We start from the raw sequence: 17,700 nt of genomic DNA, 5'->3' as shown, positions 1-17,700 counted from the left end.
TGCCTTTTCGTTTTATCAAGTTTATCTGATTCTGAGGGGTTAATTGGCAAAAGCGCTATTTCCCTGCAAATACCAGAGTCCGGTGATTTAATTTGTCTCTCTGCAGCGGTAGCAAGTGCCCTCAAGGTTGCTCAAAGCTGGCTCTGGTTTCACAAACATATAGATAAAACATTCCAGCAAACATGAATCAGCAACCGGCGCTGATTGCAGAAATCTCCCTTTGGCCAGCTCGCCTTAAAACAGGGGCTTTTAGTTTGTTTGCCGTTTTTAAAGGATTGGGGATGTTAAAGGCCCTGGAGTCTTGTTGTGATTACTGCCATTGGCAATAACCCCAGGCTGTTTCTCTCTCTCTGAGATGTAAACAAGTGTGTCTGCTGCAGGAACCGACAAAGGCACAGAGACATTTCGGGTATAAAATGGCCACGGCTTATCAACACAGTAGAAGGAGTACAGGACACACGGAGTGACACAGACTGAAGAAAAGCCTGGTTAACCCAGCATAATACAGGACAGGAAGCATCCAGTCCACCCTAGCCCTACCTGGAGAGGCTGGGATATGAACCTGGACCTTTTTCATGCAAAGCAGATGCTCTACCACTAAGCTAAAGGTAAAGGTAAAGCGACCCCTCACCATTAGGTCCAGTCACGGACGACTCTGGGGTTGCGGCGCTCATCTCGCTTTACTGGCCAAGGGAGCCGGCGTACAGCTTCCGGCTCATGTGGCCAGCATGACTAAGCCGCTTCTGGCAAACCAGAGCAGCGCACGGAAACGCCATTTACCTTCCTGCCGGAGTGGTACCTATTTATCTACTTGCACTTTGATGTGCTTTCGAACTGCTAGGTTGGCAGGAGCAGGGACTGAGCAACGGGAGCTCACCCCATCCCGGGGATTCGAACCGCCGACCTTCTGATCAGCAAGTCCTAGGCTCTGTGGTTTAACCCACAGCGCCACCCGCATCCCTACCACTAAACTACAACCCCCATTTTACACCAAGCCAAGCCATTGGTTCGTATAGCCTCACGTTGTTGACAATAACTGGCAGCAGCTGGGCAAAGATTCAGACAGGGGCTGCTTCCAGACCTTACTGCAGATGCTAGTTCTGTGCGCCACAATTTAAGGAGGATCTCGACAAGCTGGAAGGTTTGCATAAGAGGGAGACCAAGTCTTATGGGGAACGGTTGAGGCAATTGGGTATGTCTAGTCTGCAGAAGAGAAGACTGAGAGATGATATAAAAGCTGCCTTTAACTATCACATGGTAGAGGGAACAAGTTTGTTTTCTGCTATGCCAGAGGGTAGGACCTGAACCAATGGATTCAAACAACAAGAAAGGAGATTCAGACTACAGTGGTACCTCTGGTTGCGAACAGGGATCCCTTCTGGAGCCTGTTTGCAACATGAAAAGAGCGCATCCTGAAGCACCATATCCGCACAGGTGCCTGGTGCGATTTGACACTTGTGTACATGTGTGAAGCTTGATTTAGCGCTTCTGCGAATGTGCGAGCAGCAAAGCCCGGAAGTAACCCTTTCTGGTACTTCCGGGTCGCTGCAGGATGCAACCTGAAAAAACATAACATGAAGCAACCGTAACATGAGGTATGACTGTAAATATGATGAGAGGAGGAATGACCGCTGGAAAAGCGCAGAGAGAAGAAACGACATGATACACCTGCATCAGCACAACTGGATCCCTTCATCTGCCCCAGCTACAACAAGACATATCTCTCCTGTCCAAGCCAAAGGTCAGGAAGAACAGCTCCGTCTTGCAGGCCCTGCAGAAGGATGTCAAGTCACGCAGGGCCCTAGTCTCTTGTGACAGAGCTTTCCACCAAGTCGGGGCCAGTACTGAAAAGTCCCTGGCCCTAGCTGAGACCAATCTAACCTCCTTGCGACTCGGGACCTCCAAAGTGTTGTCATTTGTGGACCTTAAGGTCCTCCACATGGCATACTGAGTCTTGCCAGGACATGTTGCAGTCAGAAAGGTGTGGCGGGAACCTCACGCCACCTCCAACCAATCACAATCTCTGGACCACAATAGCAGTGATGTGATACAGTGTGGCATACTGTCACTCCCAAGGCATTCCAGGAAGTTGTCAAGCTGCATTAGGAGCCTGTGATTGGCATAAGGCACTTTTCTTTTTTCTTTTAAAGGCAAGAAAGAATGGAATACCCTTGGTCAAGCAGGGTAACCAACACATACCCCTCCTGAAACTGCCCTCTATTCTCTTGAGATGGATTTGCTTTGCTAACCCTTATGCAATGAATGGTGTGTGTGTGTGTTTGTGTATATATATATATGTGTGTGTGTGTGTGTGCGCGCGTGTGTGTGTGTGTGTGGTGTGGTGTAGTGTGGGTGTGGGATGTGTGGGGTTTTGGGGCACAGCTTTAGTTGAGACTGGATGCTTGTTTAGGAAAAAAAAGCACCTTGGTTTGATCCAGCAATGCAGTTCTTAAGTCCTTAGCAGACAGCGCCATACGACTTGTAAAGAAAACAAACAGTGAGGCTCCAGCACATCATTTCTGTGTTGACCCCTGGGAAATGGATCGTCTTTTCTACTTCAGAGGACAACATCTATCCTGGCAGCATGGCATTCAGCTAGATTAAACCAGTTTTGAAAGGCGACATATAAGGATTCGGTATATAACCAGCACTAACAGCACCATCCCAAAATACATCCAGCCTGGGTCCAATGGGATTTATTCCCATTTAACCGGAGACTGAATGCTTCCCCAAGGCTTGTTCAAAACATGGTTGCCACACTTCCTATACACTGAGTTGTTGTTGTTGATGTTGTTGTATCTTTTTGCCCCAGATAGGTGCTGAAGGTGACTTAAAGATAACATAGAGGGGAGGTAAAGGTAAAGGGTAAAGGGACCCCTGACCATTAGGTCCAGTCGTGATCAACTCGGGTTGCGGTGCTCATCTCGCTTTATTGGCCGAGGGAGCCAGCGTACAGCTTCTGGGTCATGTGGCCAGCATGACTAAGCTGCTTCTGGAGAACCAGAGCAGCGCATGGAAACGCCATTTACCTTCCCACCAGAGTGGTACCTATTTATCTACTTGCACTTTGATGTGCTTTCGAACTGCTAGGTGGGCAGGAGCAGGAACCGAGTAACGGGAGCTCACCCCGTCGCAGGGATTCGAACCACCAACCTTCTGATCAGCAAGTCCTAGACTCTGTGGTTTAACCCACACCGCCACCCGTGTCCCTAACATAGAGGGGAAGCAATCATTAAAAACAATTTAATACACCCCCCTGCCCAAGAAAAATGGCACATTACCAGCCTCCTCATTAAAGCAGTCAGTTTCCCCAAAACCTGTTGGAACACGAAGGTCTTCATCTGCCAGCAGAAAGACAACAAGGAAGGACACAGTCCAGCTTTTATAGACAGGGAGTTCCAAAGTTTGGGAGCAGCTATCATGAGGACCATTTCCAGAACCCCCACTAAGCATTCCTGTGGGGATGGTGGGAGCAAGAGAAGGGCTTCCCCTGAAGATCACAGAGCCTTGGCAGGTTTGTGTGGGGGAATAAGGTCTTTCAGACAGCTTTCAGGGCTTTATAGATCAATAATATCACAGAGTTTAAGGCCAACCTCTGCTCTGTTGTGTTCTACCTGCCAGCAAAGCATTCTGACTATCATAGCTGGCTGAAAACAACACAGAACATCATTTCAGCACCTACAACATCGCGCAAAGTGACCCCACTTGGAAGTTTATCGCTGTTTCTTTGAAAGCCAACACACCAAATTGCCATTTCACAGACATGGTGCCCATGATCCTTCCACAGGCGGGAAATCTTTCCCCTTGGTGCTGCAACCCACAATGTCCCTTCACTGAGGAAGCCTGCAATTTAGCCTCCCTCGATAAAGTCATGATATCATTGGTTTGAAATTCAGAGAGCAGTAAGTCCTCACCACACAGGACATCTGTCTTGGGTCAGAAATGAACATTAAGCACTCTCTGTTTATAGGGTACAGAAGAAGCTTGCTATTCTGGGTTTTGATCTGCAGAAGAAGTGGTGTTTGGATTTGATATCCCGCCTTTCACTCCCCTTCAGGAGTCTCAAAGCGGCTAACATTCTCCTTTCCCTTCCTCCCCCACAACAAACACTCTGTGAGGTGAGTGACACTGAGAGACTTCAGAGAAGTGTGACTGGCCCAAGGTCACCCATCAGCTGCATGTGGAGGAGCCGAGACGCGAACCCGGTTCCCCAGATTACGAGACTACCGCTCTTAACCACTATACCACACTGGCTCTCAGGGTTCTGCATCTTCCTAGAAATGAAAATAGGAAGATAGAAAATGGGGGCAGGAGGAAATCATATCCTTCTGAGGTGCCCCCTGATATCTGAGTCCACCACAGCTGGGCACAGAGACACCAGTCTGACAAATCATGAGTTTGGGATATACTTTGTAGGCTAAAAAGTTTTCTTAAGTTTCCAGAGAAATGCCAAGGTCAATGCGCGCGTGCGTGCGCGCGCGCACACACACTTCAATGGATACTAGAACACTGTAATAAACATATCATCACAGGCTTATGAGACCCTGATTAGTGTCTCAGTCTTAATTAGCAAATGAAAGTCAAGTGATGCACCTTGCAAATGCCCTCTTTATTAGTGCAAGAAGAACGTGAAAATTTGTGGCTCCAGACACTGTTCAGGCCATTATGGAGCCTGAAAGGCAGTTTCTTTAATAGTCAGAGTGTGGTTTATTTATGAACGTGTTTTCTGCATTATTTATGCAAGTTGTGCCTGGTCAGATGTGCAATAATAATAACAACCTTTTTTTACCATCATCATCAATGAGCAGCGGCAAGAATAAAGAGGGTGAGCAGGATTTGTAACTGGCAACCCGCTTACAGGTGGAATGACTTCAGTACTCGCTTGTGAGACTGACTTACCACCTGGGAAATTAAGGGAAAGGGGACCGGTGGAGGAATTATGCAGACCAAAAGGCCTTCGCTGCATTTAACTGCTGCCATGTTATTAGCATTGCTGTTATTGAAGGCCCCCTTCTGCCTGGAGATCTGTTTGTGCATTAAAAGACACAAGAGACTATCTGCCAATCCGGCGAGAAGTGGTGGCAGGTCTCAAGAGAGAAGTGTGTAGCATAGAGCAGCATTCGCAGGCCTAAGAACAACCGCCCTGGCTCTTGCCCAAAACCAGAGAGCAGAGAATTTTACTTGCAGGGAAAGAAGTAAGATTTTATTACAGCAGTCTAACAAACTCAGTGACTAGGAAAGAGCATTGTCTAGCCCAGGTGCTCTTACAAGGAAAAGGGGTTTGTACAATAAATCTGTTCTAAGCGCAAAAGATCAAGCATCCAAGATTAGTTAAAAAGAGTTCCAAAACTGCCAGGGAGATGTGATGTCGTTCCAAAGAGTTTCCCTGGCAAGCTTTTAAGCAGAGGTGGGAGACGTTCTGCTGTATAGTCTTCTATTTATCAGCTCCATCTGGTACGCAGGCTGAGACCCTCCCTGCCCACAGACTGTCTCGCCAGAGTGGTGCATGCTCTAGTTATCTCCTGCATGGACTACTGCAATGCTCTCTATGTGGAGCTACCTTTGAAGTTGACCTGGAAACTACAACTAATCCAGAATGCGGCAGCTAGACTGGTGACTGGGGGCGGCCGTCGAGACCATATAACACTGGTCTTGAAAGACCTACACTGGCTCCCAGTACGTTTCCAAGCACGATTCAAAGTGTTGGTGCTGACCTTTAAAGCCCTAAATGGCCTCAGTCCAGTATACCTGAAGGAGCGTCTCCCACCAGACGCCAAAGAGAAGAACAACTACCAGACTTTTAGAAGACATCTGAAGGCAGCCCTGTTTAGGGAACCTTTTTATGTTTAATAGGTTATTGTATTTTAGTGTTCTGTTGGAAGCCGCCCAGAGTGGCTGGGGAAACCCAGCCAGATGGGCGGGGTATAAATAATAAGTTATTATTATTATTCTAAGTCCTCATCCACACCATCTCCCATAACACTAGAACTCATGGGCACCCAATGAAGCTGAATGTTGGAAGATTTAGGAAAGATAAAAGAACGTAGCACACAGTTAAACTTTGGAACTCACTGCCACAGTAGGGAGAGATGGCTACCAAGTTGTATTGTTTCAAAAGAGGACTGGACAAATTCACGGTGGAGGAGAGGACTATTGATGGCTACTAGCCATAAGGGCTAAGCTCTGTCTCCACAGTTGGAGGCGGCAGTGCTTCTGAATAGCAGTCGCAGGAAACCACGGGAGGGGAGAGTTGCTCTTGTGTGCTCAGATCCTGCTTCCTGGTTTCCCACAGGCATCTGGTGGACCACTGTGAGAAAAGGATTCTGAACTATGTGGCCCATTGACCTGATCCAGCAGGCACTTATTATCATAGAATCATAGATGAAAGGTACCCTAAGGATCATCTAATTCAGGGTTTCCCAAACCTAGGTCTCCAGATGTTTTTGGACTACAAGTCCCATCATCCCGAGCTAGCAGAACCAGTGGGATGGGAAGGATGGGAATTGTAGTCCAAAAACAGACCCAAGTTTGGGAAACTCCGATCTAGTTCAACTCGCTGCCATGTAGGAATACGCAGCTGTCTCATACAGGGATTGAACCTGCAACCTTGGCGTCATCACTACCATGCTCTAACCAACTCAGCTATCCACGCTCAATTATGTTCTTATGCGTCTCCCATTTCTATCTGAATATGAGGGCTCAGAAGGAGCAACAACAGCCAGACTTCATATGAATCAAACATGCATGCAGCTTCCCACCCTCACTTTAGGTAAAGGGACCCCTGACCATTAGGTCCAGTCGTGGCTGACTCTGGGGTTGCGGCGCTCATCTCGCTTTACTGGCTGAGGGAGACGGCATACAGCTTCCAGGTCATGTGGCCAGCATGACTAAGCCGCTTCTGGTGAACCAGAGCAGCACACGGAAACACCGTTTACCTTCCTGCTGGAGTGGTACCTATTTATCTACTTGCACTTTGACATGCTTTCGAACTGCTAGGTTGGCAGGAGCAGGGACTGAGCAATGGGAGCTCATCCCATAGCGGGGATTCAAACTTTTGACCTTCTGATCGGCAAGTCCTAGGCTCTGTGGCTTAACCCACAGTGCCACCCGTAACCCAACTTCCACTTTAGGTAAAGGTAAAGGTACCCCTGCCCGTACGGGCCAGTCTTGACAGACTCTGGGGTTGTGCGCCCATCTCACTCAAGAGGCCAGGGGCCAGCGCTGTCCGGAGACACTTCCGGGTCACGTGGCCAGCGTGACAAAGCTGCATCTGGCGAGCCAGAGCCGCACACGGAAACGCCGTTTACCTTCCCGCTGGTAAGCGGTCCCTATTTATCTACTTGCACCCGGAGGTGCTTTCGAACTGCTAGGTTGGCAGGCGCTGGGACCGAGCAGCGGGAGCGCACCCCGCCGCGGGGATTCGAACCACCGATCTTTCGATCGGCAAGTCCTAGGCGCTGAGGCTTTAACCCACAGCGCCACCTGCGTCCCACTTCCACTTTAACCCTTCCCAAATTCCTTCGGTCATGATTTCTCCCCAGCAGTACAAGTGGACCAATTTGTGTAGCAGCATCTCAAGAGTGATGGTGCTGGGGACCTTGATGTCCTCTCTACAAAGCTGGTGTTGTGCTCAACAAGATGGGGATAGGGCAGAACAAGGTGGTGGAGTCAAGCTCAGGGGAGCTCTGGGTTGGTGAAAATGACCCTCAAGATGCCCCACCACTTTGCTTCCCCTAATCCTCATCCTGCTGATTTAGAAAGGGGGGAAATGTCCTTACTCCAGTTCTGAAGGGGTATAAAAGTCCCCTCTCCACTACAACCTTGACTCTGCTAACCTTGCAGAAGCACGCTAAATTCAAGTATCTGCTTAAGCCAATCCTTATTCATGAAAACACTTAAGCAAGCGTTCAAGAGCTTTGGTGAACCAGAACAGAGGTTGCCAGCTGAGATGCACAGCCCATGTTAATGGAGGGAGAAAAGCCCTTCTACTTGACTTCCAAACAGGGTTTAGATTAGATCATACGAATCCAATTTTACAGATCTCGGGGGAAGAGGGCTGTTATATCGGGCGATTATTAGAAACCAGTCAAAACGACCTCAAATAGATTTCCCTGCACAATCATGTCGCAGTTAGGTCTTAAACTTCTGGCTTGCTCCGTGCCAGATGTTGTTCATATGGAAACTCCAACCACAACTGTTTATTATTCCAAGAAAGAATATATATTTGTGTGCGAGAGAGGAGCAGAAGGAATCATTTCTTTTCCCCTACATGATTTATTTCTCTCTTTTTCCCTCACCGCCCCTCGTCTCTTGCCCTCCATTTGCAAAGTTCCATTATTCCACCTCAAAGTCTCTAATGCTCTGAAGAAATGGGACAGTTCTTTGTTGTGCTACATTAAAGGGGAAATATATATACTAGGGCAAAGGAAAAAGTTTTCAGAGTTTCTCTTTCTGCAGCACTTTAACCGGACCACTCACCCTGCACCGCAGGCCGTTGGGAGATGAGAAACTCACCCTCGGTTCAAGAGCACTGCATTTCACAGATCAGAGGCACTGAGGCTAAGCTCTGAGGCTAAGCACTGGTCAGAAAGGATGTGAAAACTGCTGGACCAACAACTAAAAAACGATGTATTTATAGGGAACAAGAAATTAGGTAATGGAATGCTGAGACACTCCACCACTATGCTGAACGGCATGTACGTAACGGACTATCCTCAGAGATTTTCATTTCTTTCTCTTGGGACAAGCAGTAAAAATGTGCAAGGATCATACTTCATCACATCTTCTATTTCCTAAAATAAAAAATCCCCACTTTTTCATTTTACAATGTTCATAGAACAAAAAATTAAATCTAAACAAAAATCAACATTTTCTCCTGTCCTCTCCTTTCTGTGGCTTCTTATTTTATGTCACAATCTTATGCATAACCATTTCCAACCTATTTATAAATTTAATCTTTTTACTCTCTATATTTTTTTTACTGCTTGTGTTTATGTCGATCCTGCTAACGTTTTTAATTGTTTACAATTTGTCATCATATATTCAACCAATTGTCTGTTAAAAAAGTCTCTCATCTTGATCTCTTATTCTTCTGGTTAATTTTGCCATCTCTGTGTATTCCATCAATTTTAATTGCCAATCATTTTTCACTGGGACTTTCCATCTTTGGACATATACCATTCGGGCAGCCTTGCCCAATCTTCTATTTCCAACGCAGTTGTTTAATGAATTAATGTCCCACTCTTCGTCCCAAAGGAGCCCAGGGCATCAAATGCATAACTGATAACAGATGGTCTTTTGGGTGTTCTGGTCCTAAGTTGTATGGGGCTTTGTGCACCAAAAACAGCATCTTCAACTCAGCCCTGTAGCTAATGGTGGTGACTACGATATTTTCATTAGTGGGGTAACACAATGGGGGGCAATTGAGCATTCAAATTTTGCATCAGGGGCAGCTTTCAGACCTGCCTCAGAAGTGCTACTCCTTGCTCAGGTGTGAGTGTTATTGCTTCTATAGGCAAAACAGCATCACCTGGGCACAAGAGGCAGGTAACCACAGTCTTGGGGGCACTCCACAGACTGCAACAGTATGAAAAAAGGAAGGAAAGGGGGGGGCTCCTCTATGAGGACTGAAGTTGGTCAGGAGCCACAAGAAACTCATATAAGGTCAGTAAAGGTAAAGGGACCCCTGACCATTAGGTCCTGTCGCGGACGACTCTGGGGTTGTGGCGCTCATCTCACTTTATTGGCCGAGGGAGCCAGCATAGAGCTTCTGGGTCATGTGGCCAGCATGACTAAGCCGCTTCTGGCGAACCAGAGCAGCACACGGAAACGCCATTTACCTTCCCGCCGGAGCGGTACCTATTTATTTACTTGCACTTTGATGTGCTTTCGAACTGCTAGGTTGGCAGGAGCAGGGACCAAGCAATGGGAGCTCACCCTGTCTCGGGGATTCGAACCGCCGACCTTCTGATCGGCAAGTCCTAGGCTCTGTGGTTTAACCCACAGCACCACCCGTGTCCCATAAGGTTGGTAGATAAGGTCAAAAAAGAATGGGAATGCTTCCAAAAGTATCTGAATAAATACGGTTCCAATAATAATACTTAGTTGTGTTTAGATTAATTTCACAGAAAAGGGGGGGGGGAATCTTCCTATTGTTTGGATAAACAACAAAACACAGATTATTTAACTGTAATAGTTGAGTCGAAACCGCGAAGAGATAGGCAGAAGTCAACCGCGAAGAGATAGGCAGAAGTCAACAAAACCATAAGGGACTCTAACCAGCATGAAAGACATTGTGTACAGAATATTCAAATATTGGTTTGAACTTCCCAAATAATATTTGTAGAAGAAAAGTAATTTTGTTTTTTTCTGGGGTTTTTTTTCCAAGTTTTTGTCATTTTGTGTTGATCTTCTTCCTCCCTTTTTATTGTTGTTTTGTTTATAGTTTTACCATATATTTTGTAACACCTATTTTTGTCTTAGAATACATAGCTGATCATCAAATTATTCTTTTTATTCTTTCTTTGTAAATTTTGAAAAGGTAATAAAGTTTTTGTTTCAATAAAAAAAAAGAGAAGCTCATATAAAATGGAAAACCAGGTGAGAGGGCTAATGGAATGGGACACAATAGACAAGGCCTTGGCTGATTCAATGTAACAGGGACTCTCAGCGCTGCAACATTTTGTTGCAGGGATCCTGGGATTATGGGAGTTGTAGTCCAAAATCATCTGGTGGTCCTACCTCTGCTCTACATCTTTTCTCTGCTGGCAGTATAATTTTATCATTTATATAATCCTTTGTCTTCTGTCCTTTTCTTTCTAGCGTCTCCTTTCCTTTGAACATCTTCTATTTGCTCTCTTCTTTTTTGTCTTCTTCTTCTTCTTCTTCTTCTTCTTCTTCTTCTTCTTCTTCTTCTTCTTCTTCTTCTTCTCTTTCTTCCACAAGGCAGTCAATGCATAAATTGCAGGACGAGCTCCAACATTTTACAGTGTTTGGATTCGGGGGCATAAACATTTAGACGGCACATATTTTATGGGGCTGCTTGGAATAGCACAGTGCGGCTGGCTCTGATTGTCTGTCAGCCAATTGTGACATAACATTAGCCATGTGTTGATGTTATTTCACCCCCCTCTGCTCCTAACGGTAATTGCCTCAAAGCACATCAGCATATCTACAGCACGTTGGGAGAAGCCTTGCCAGAGCTGCCAGTCATTTGAAAACGTGTGTGCGCTACGTAGATGAATTATTTGCCTCCTCAGCAAATACTCAACTAAATTCAGGTGATGTTTTCTTGCAAAACACCAAAATCTCTATACAGTGGACGCTCGGGTTGCAAACGTCATCCGTGAGGGATGCATGTTCGCAACCCGCAGCGGCGCATCTGTGCATGCATGGGTTGCGATTTAGCACTTCTGTGCATGCGCGACCCCCGAAACCCAGAAGTAACCCGTTCTGGTACTTCCGGGTTTTGGCGGGTCTGTAACCTGAAGAAACGCAACCCGAGGTATGACTGTACCTCCCCCTTTATTTTCCCCCAAATTTTTTTCATTGATTTTCCACATTTATCTCAAAATGACACAACAAAACACACAACAAAGAAAAACACACCACAATATAACAAAATCAAACACAGAGAAAAAAATATTTCTTCAAATACTTAATTCTCTTAACATTTATAACTGACTTCTTCAAATCCTCTCTAACTGAATTTCATTATATCACCTTTCCCCCCCCCCCTTTAAGATATTGAAAGATATGTGGTGATAAGTGTCCCGATCAAGCAAAGCAATGGTACTACCTTGGACAGAGCACACCTAGGGTGCTGTGTCCAGTTATGGGCACCATGGTCTAAGAAAGATGTTGACAAGCTGGAACGTGTGCAGAGAAGAATGACCAAGCAACGGGAGCTCACCCCGTCACAGGGATTCGAACCACCGACCTTCTGATTGGCAAGTCCTAGGTTCTGTGGTTTAACCCACAGCGCCACCCGTGTCCCTCCAACATTTCTGGTGTTGACCTTTAAAGCCCTAAACAGCCTCGGCCCAGTATACCTGAAGGAGCGTCTCCACCCCCATCGTTCTGCCCAGACACTGAGGTCCAGCGCCGAGGGCCTTCTGGTGGTTCCCTCATTGTGAGAAGCAAAGCTACAGGGAACCAGGCACAGGGCCTTCTCGGTAGTGGCACCTGCCCTGTGGAACGCTCTCCCATCAGATGTCAAAGCAATAAATAACTACCTGACATTCAGAAGACATCTTAAGGCAGCTGTGTTCAGGGAAGTTTTTAATCTGTGATATTTTAGTGTATTTTTTGTTTCTATGGAAGCCGCCCAGAGTGGCTGGGGAAACCCAGCCAGATGGGCGGGGTACAAATAATAAATTATTATTATTATTATTATTATTATTATTATTATTATTATTATTTCCAACCCTCCAACATTTCTCCCATGAAATGCCTCCAACATTTCTCCCATGAAAATGGCGATGTCCTAAGGAAAAATGGGACATTCCATTATCAAATCAGAAACCGGGGCAGTTTCTGTTAATCTGGGACTGTCCCTGGAAAATAGGGACACTTGGAGGGTCTGTAATTATCTTAGGTAAATTTATGTATGCTTATTTGGGCTTGAATCCTATCAAACTCAGTGGGATGTCCACGCAGGCAAGGAGTCAACAGCCACCTCCAGGTATGTACCTTTACACTCCATGAAGTTCTGAGCACTGGAGATAAGCACCACCATAAAATTAGCTTCATTAGAGATCCATTGCCCCATATAATTCCCATCAGCTGAATTAAGGCTGCTGTTTACAACATTAAATCACGCCTAGTTCTCATCTCCGCTTCCACCCGTGTCTCTTCCCTGCTGAAAACTGGCTGGCAACAGGCGGCTTGTTTGAACGTTTATGGTCTTCTAACGGTGTTGATAACATCACATTTCCTGCTGCACTAATAATATTCCCAAATCCACCCTGAAACAATTAGCCTAATCCAATTAGAGAGGCGCAAGACTATGTTTCTTAATCCAATCTTGTGATTTATTGTGCACTCCTAGCGCAAAGTTCATTTGCAGTTTAAGCCCTGCATGGAGAGGGAGAGAGATATATATATACAAACATCTTATTTTTCCTGAGTTGCTTGCATTCAACACTGGGGTTAAAGGAAGGAGTAAGGAAAAGACAGAGGGTGCACTTCAGAAGAAGAGACAGAAAGCCTCGCAACGTCCGTGTTTTGGAAATCCTGTTTTGGAAATAGGATGTTTGTTGTTCATATTGTTATTTTTTAAAAAATAATAATAATAAATGTTATTAGGAGGAGAAATCATCTCGAGGCCATAGGTGTTTTACAACTCCTGTTTTGGAAATATGATGTTTGTTGTTCTTATTTTTCAAAATAACAACAACAACAACAACAACACTATTGGGGTGAAATCCTCTCAAACCCATTAATTGTTAAGAAAACATGGGAGGGAAGGCAGCAGAAATGAGTGTCCTGCTTGAAGTCTCCTTGGGAGGCTTCTCTCACAGTTTAAGACACTGGAAATATCAGGGTTCCCAACACTTAATGCTAAGACCAGAAGATGGCTTGGCGACTCTAGAAGAGGGTCAAATTTTGAGCAGACCTTCCTGTCTGTCTTCCTATTGCAGCCTTTTTCAACCTGTGAGTCCCCAGATGCTGTTGAACTACAACTCCCATCACCCCTAGCTAGCAAGGCCAGAGCTCAGGGATGATGGGAGTTGTAGTCCAACAACATCTGGGGACCCACAGGTTGAGAACCACTGTCCTATTGGTTAGTGGAGGTGTGGGCAGTGGCTGTAGCTCAGTGCATGCTGCCAACAGACAACATCTAAGCAACCACTGGATCATACAATTGTCGAGTTGGAAGGGACCACAAGGGTCATCTAGTCCTGCAATGCAGAAATCTCAATGAAAGCTTCCAAGACAGATAAGCACCCAACTGCTGCTTAAAAACCTCCAATGAAAAAGAGAACACAACCTTTCAAACAGCTGCTACGTTAAGAAAATCCTTCCTGATGTTTAGTCAGAATCTCCTTTCTTATGACTTGAAGCTATTGGTTGGAGACCGACGAAGGAGAAACCAAGCTTCCTCCATCTTCCATGGGACAGCCCTTGAGATATTTGAAGATGGCTATCATATCTCCTCTCAGTCTCCTCTACTCCAGCCCCCGGCAATGCAGGAATCTCAACTAAAGAATCCATGACATATGATCATCCAACTGCTGCTTGAAAACCTCCAATGAAGGATAGTGTCATGGTCCAGTTTACGGGCAATAGAAGTCCCAGCAGGAGATGTCAGGACCGGGGTTAAGATGGTCGGGTGGGAGCAGGAATGGGGTTCCAGAAGCCAGGAAGCCAGGGGTCCGAGAGTCAGGAAGCAAGGAGTCAAGAATTCAAGAGTCCGAGGATCAAAAAGCAGGGAGTCAAGAAGCCAAGGTTCAAGGATCAAGAAGCAAGAAGCAAAAGCCAAACACAGCAAGGCAGGAAGCGTGTTGCTGTGGCAAAAGAGCCGAAGGGAAACGCTGACCTTATATCCCTTCCCAGCTCTTGCCACCAGGTGCTGTGAGTTAACAATTGGCCTCACCTGTGAGGCCGCGCCTTGCGTCTTCAGAACAAACTTAGGAAGGCCCCAGTCCTGCAAAGTCCTACTGGTCATAGAACCTGGCTCCTTCACTCACACCTGACAGATAGTCCACCACTTCCTGAAAGAGTCAAGGAATCTCCAATAAAAAAAATAACGGGTGTGGAAAACATGCAGAGCCGCCTCTTGCGAAGCCACACCATTTGTTGATGGAGCCCAGCATTAAGAACATCAATAGAACCTTGTTGGATTATGCGAAAGGGAAAACATCTAGACCAGTGGCCAACTGGGAGAATGGAGAAAGAAGAAGGACCTGAACACAACAGCACTATCACCACTACTTAGAGCAACAACTCTCCAACCTAGCAGGCAGAGAGGTCTTTCCCAGGTGATTCTACCTGAGATACCTGCTGCTGAAGATGTCAGGGGCTGAAAGAAAGGAGACCCTGAACACAAAGCAGATGATCTGTCCCTGAAATGTGGGCAAATTTTCTGAAACATCTCCCTCCTGGGGAAGCGGTGCCATTCCAAATACTGGCAGCGCTGACCAAGATGGTGTGAGAGTACAAGGAAGCTCCTGATTATTTACGTTTGTATACGAGCGTTGCCTTTGCATTTGAGCTGCAGGTGCTGATGGTGGTGGTGAGGATTTACAAGGAAAGTCAGAAGCATGTTGAGGAGATGATAGTGATGTGTGTACAATTCTATACAGCAGAGCTCATAAAAAGGTAAGAAGAGCCTGCTGGATTGTGCCAAATAGCCCATCTGGCCCAGCATCCTGTTCTCACAGTGGCTAACCAAGGTGCCTGCGGGAAGCCTGTAAGCAGGATCTCAGAAGAAGACCCCACTCCTCTCCTGTGGTTTCCAGCACTGATGCCTCCAATTGTAGAGGCAGAACATAGCCATACCAGCTAGTAGCCATAGATAGCCAGTGTGGTGTAGTGGTTTAGAGTGGTGGACTTGTAATCTGGTGAACTGGGTTCGCTTCCCCGCTCCTCCACATGCTGGGTGATCTTGGGCTAATCACGCTTCTCTGAAGTCTCTCAGCCTCACTCACCTCACAGAGTGTTTGTTGTGGGGGAGGAAGGGAAAGGAGAATGCTAGCCGCTTTGAGACTCCTTAGGGTAGTGATATGATGGCCTGGGACTTGGGCTCGGACTCGGAACCAGAGGAGTCTCAGTCCACACCGGATCCTCTGTCTCAGGCGACATCTGAACCAAGTCTGTGGCCTGATCTTGAAGAGCCCCAGCCTGAACAGGTTCCCCTGCAACAAGCACCAGCTGGGCCGAGTCAGGAGCCTGAGCCTGCCCTGGCTCCAGATGCGGGGATGACCTTGTTGCCTTCAGCTGGGCCATCACTTACAGCTGCTCCACTACCAGTTGGGTCAGAGGAGACTGAGGAGGCCCCTGGGTCTAGTAACCTACCGAAGTCTCCTGAGTGCAGAGACTGAGGTCTGAGAGAAGGAGAGACCTGAGTACTCGCAGGAGGAGTACTCACCTTTGGGCAAAACATGGAGGTGAGTCAGCGGGGGATCAGGACTGGCTGCTACCCCAACAAAGATAAAAGGCTGTCGGACGCCACCCCAGGTTGCGGGAGCAACATTGCTATATGCTAGATCCTGCCCCTGTCCTTGCCTGGTTTCCTGCCTCGTGTCCTGCCTTGGCCCTGTCAGACTGACTCACAGCGGAATCTTTGGATTCTGGACCGGTCCTGGACTGTGTTTCACGGGTTGCCCCTGGGCCAAGCACACCTGCAAGCAGGACCTCAGAAGAAGATCCCACTCCTCTCCTGCGGTTTCCAGCAATTTTGTCTTCAGGAGTGCTGAGGCCTCCAACTGTAGAGGCAGAACATAGCCATCCCTGCTAGTAGCCATAGATAGCTCTCTCCCAAGTTGGTGACCATCTTTGCCACCCCTGGGAATGAATTCCATAGTTCAACTAGGACCTCATTAAAAAGAACTTTCCTTTCTCTGTCCTAATATTCCCACATCCATCTGCATTGGGTGCCCATGAGTTGTAGTGTTACAAGAGAGCTTTATAAATTTCTGCATTGCCACCGCTCGCTCACCTTTCCTCTAAACTAAAAAGTCCAAAATGTCCCCAAAGCTCAAGGCAGTTAACGACAAAGCAAAGGCAGCTAGGCAACATTTTTTAAATGTATATATAAAAGCTGAGAGTAAAAAGAGTAGTAAAACCACTTACATTAATACAGCTTCCAGTCAGTTAAAGAAAAGATTTTATATATATATATAAATCCAGAATGCTTATTTCTAAAGAATCCCTGGTGGCAAACAACAGGCTTCATGTGTGTGTGTTGTGATTTTCAGTACAAAAGTGGCATTTTAGGGAACAGGCCCCAAGAAACTGAAATTTCATAAAACACAACACAGCAACAACACCAGCAAGGCCAGTGACTGGCTGGTTGGCTCTATGTTACAGATTCCTGTTTAAATTAAAATCACGGTGCAGACCAAGTATATAAACTCATAATCTTTATGCCTAATGGCTGCTGATTAAGCACTAACATTTTTTTTTTTAATGGTACTGCTTTTCTGTTGGCAAGATCCCTGAGCTGAATTTTCACCATACCAATAGGCACTTTCACAGTCCAAATTAGCTTCCAAGCAGAACTGTATCGGACTATTTCTCAGCCAAGTGTATTTCCCAAACCCCTAATGGTTGAGGATTTCTCAGTGTAGTGGGATTTCCCCAAAGGACTGCACACACATTCAATATTCCTCCGCATTTCCAAAAATCCCATGAGAGCTGAGGCACTGAACTCTCAGAGGCTTTCCCCACAATGACAGTGGCTGACCTCGATCTGCTGGATGGCTTCCTCTCGCTGGCGGATGACCTCCAGGTCCTCCTCTGTGATTTCGGAGAGCAGGGCATGCTCCTGATTCTGCTCCGTCCACAGGCTGTCTCCGCCGTTGAAGATCTTTTCGTCATCCGCCAGGTTGGAGAAAGGGGTCTTGGGACTTTGCTGAAGTGGAGAAAACATAGCAGAATTTAGAACCAGTGGACTGAGATCCCTGCATTGCAGTGGGTTGGATGGGATTGGGCCCTTCCAACTCTGCAATTCTATGATTCTATGACTCCCAAAGGAGG

General features: G+C 46.5%; 1 protein-coding gene across 1 annotated transcript in view; it reads right to left on the bottom strand.

Annotated features, from left to right (window-relative positions):
• The window catches only part of TSNARE1 (t-SNARE domain containing 1), a 398,451-nt gene that overhangs the window by 138,543 nt on the left and 242,208 nt on the right, over positions 1–17,700 (bottom strand). Inside the window, exon 8 of the mRNA XM_083749428.1 lies at positions 17,408–17,575. Coding sequence (XP_083605554.1) covers positions 17,408–17,575 — 168 coding nt within the window. The remainder of the gene's footprint in view (positions 1–17,407; positions 17,576–17,700) is intronic.

This window comes from Podarcis gaigeae, assembly GCF_964106915.1.
Source record: "Podarcis gaigeae genome assembly, chromosome: 7".
Taxonomy (NCBI): domain Eukaryota; kingdom Metazoa; phylum Chordata; class Lepidosauria; order Squamata; family Lacertidae; genus Podarcis; species Podarcis gaigeae.
Note: the sequence above shows the minus strand (reverse complement) of the source record. Positions and strands in the feature narration are given on the sequence as shown.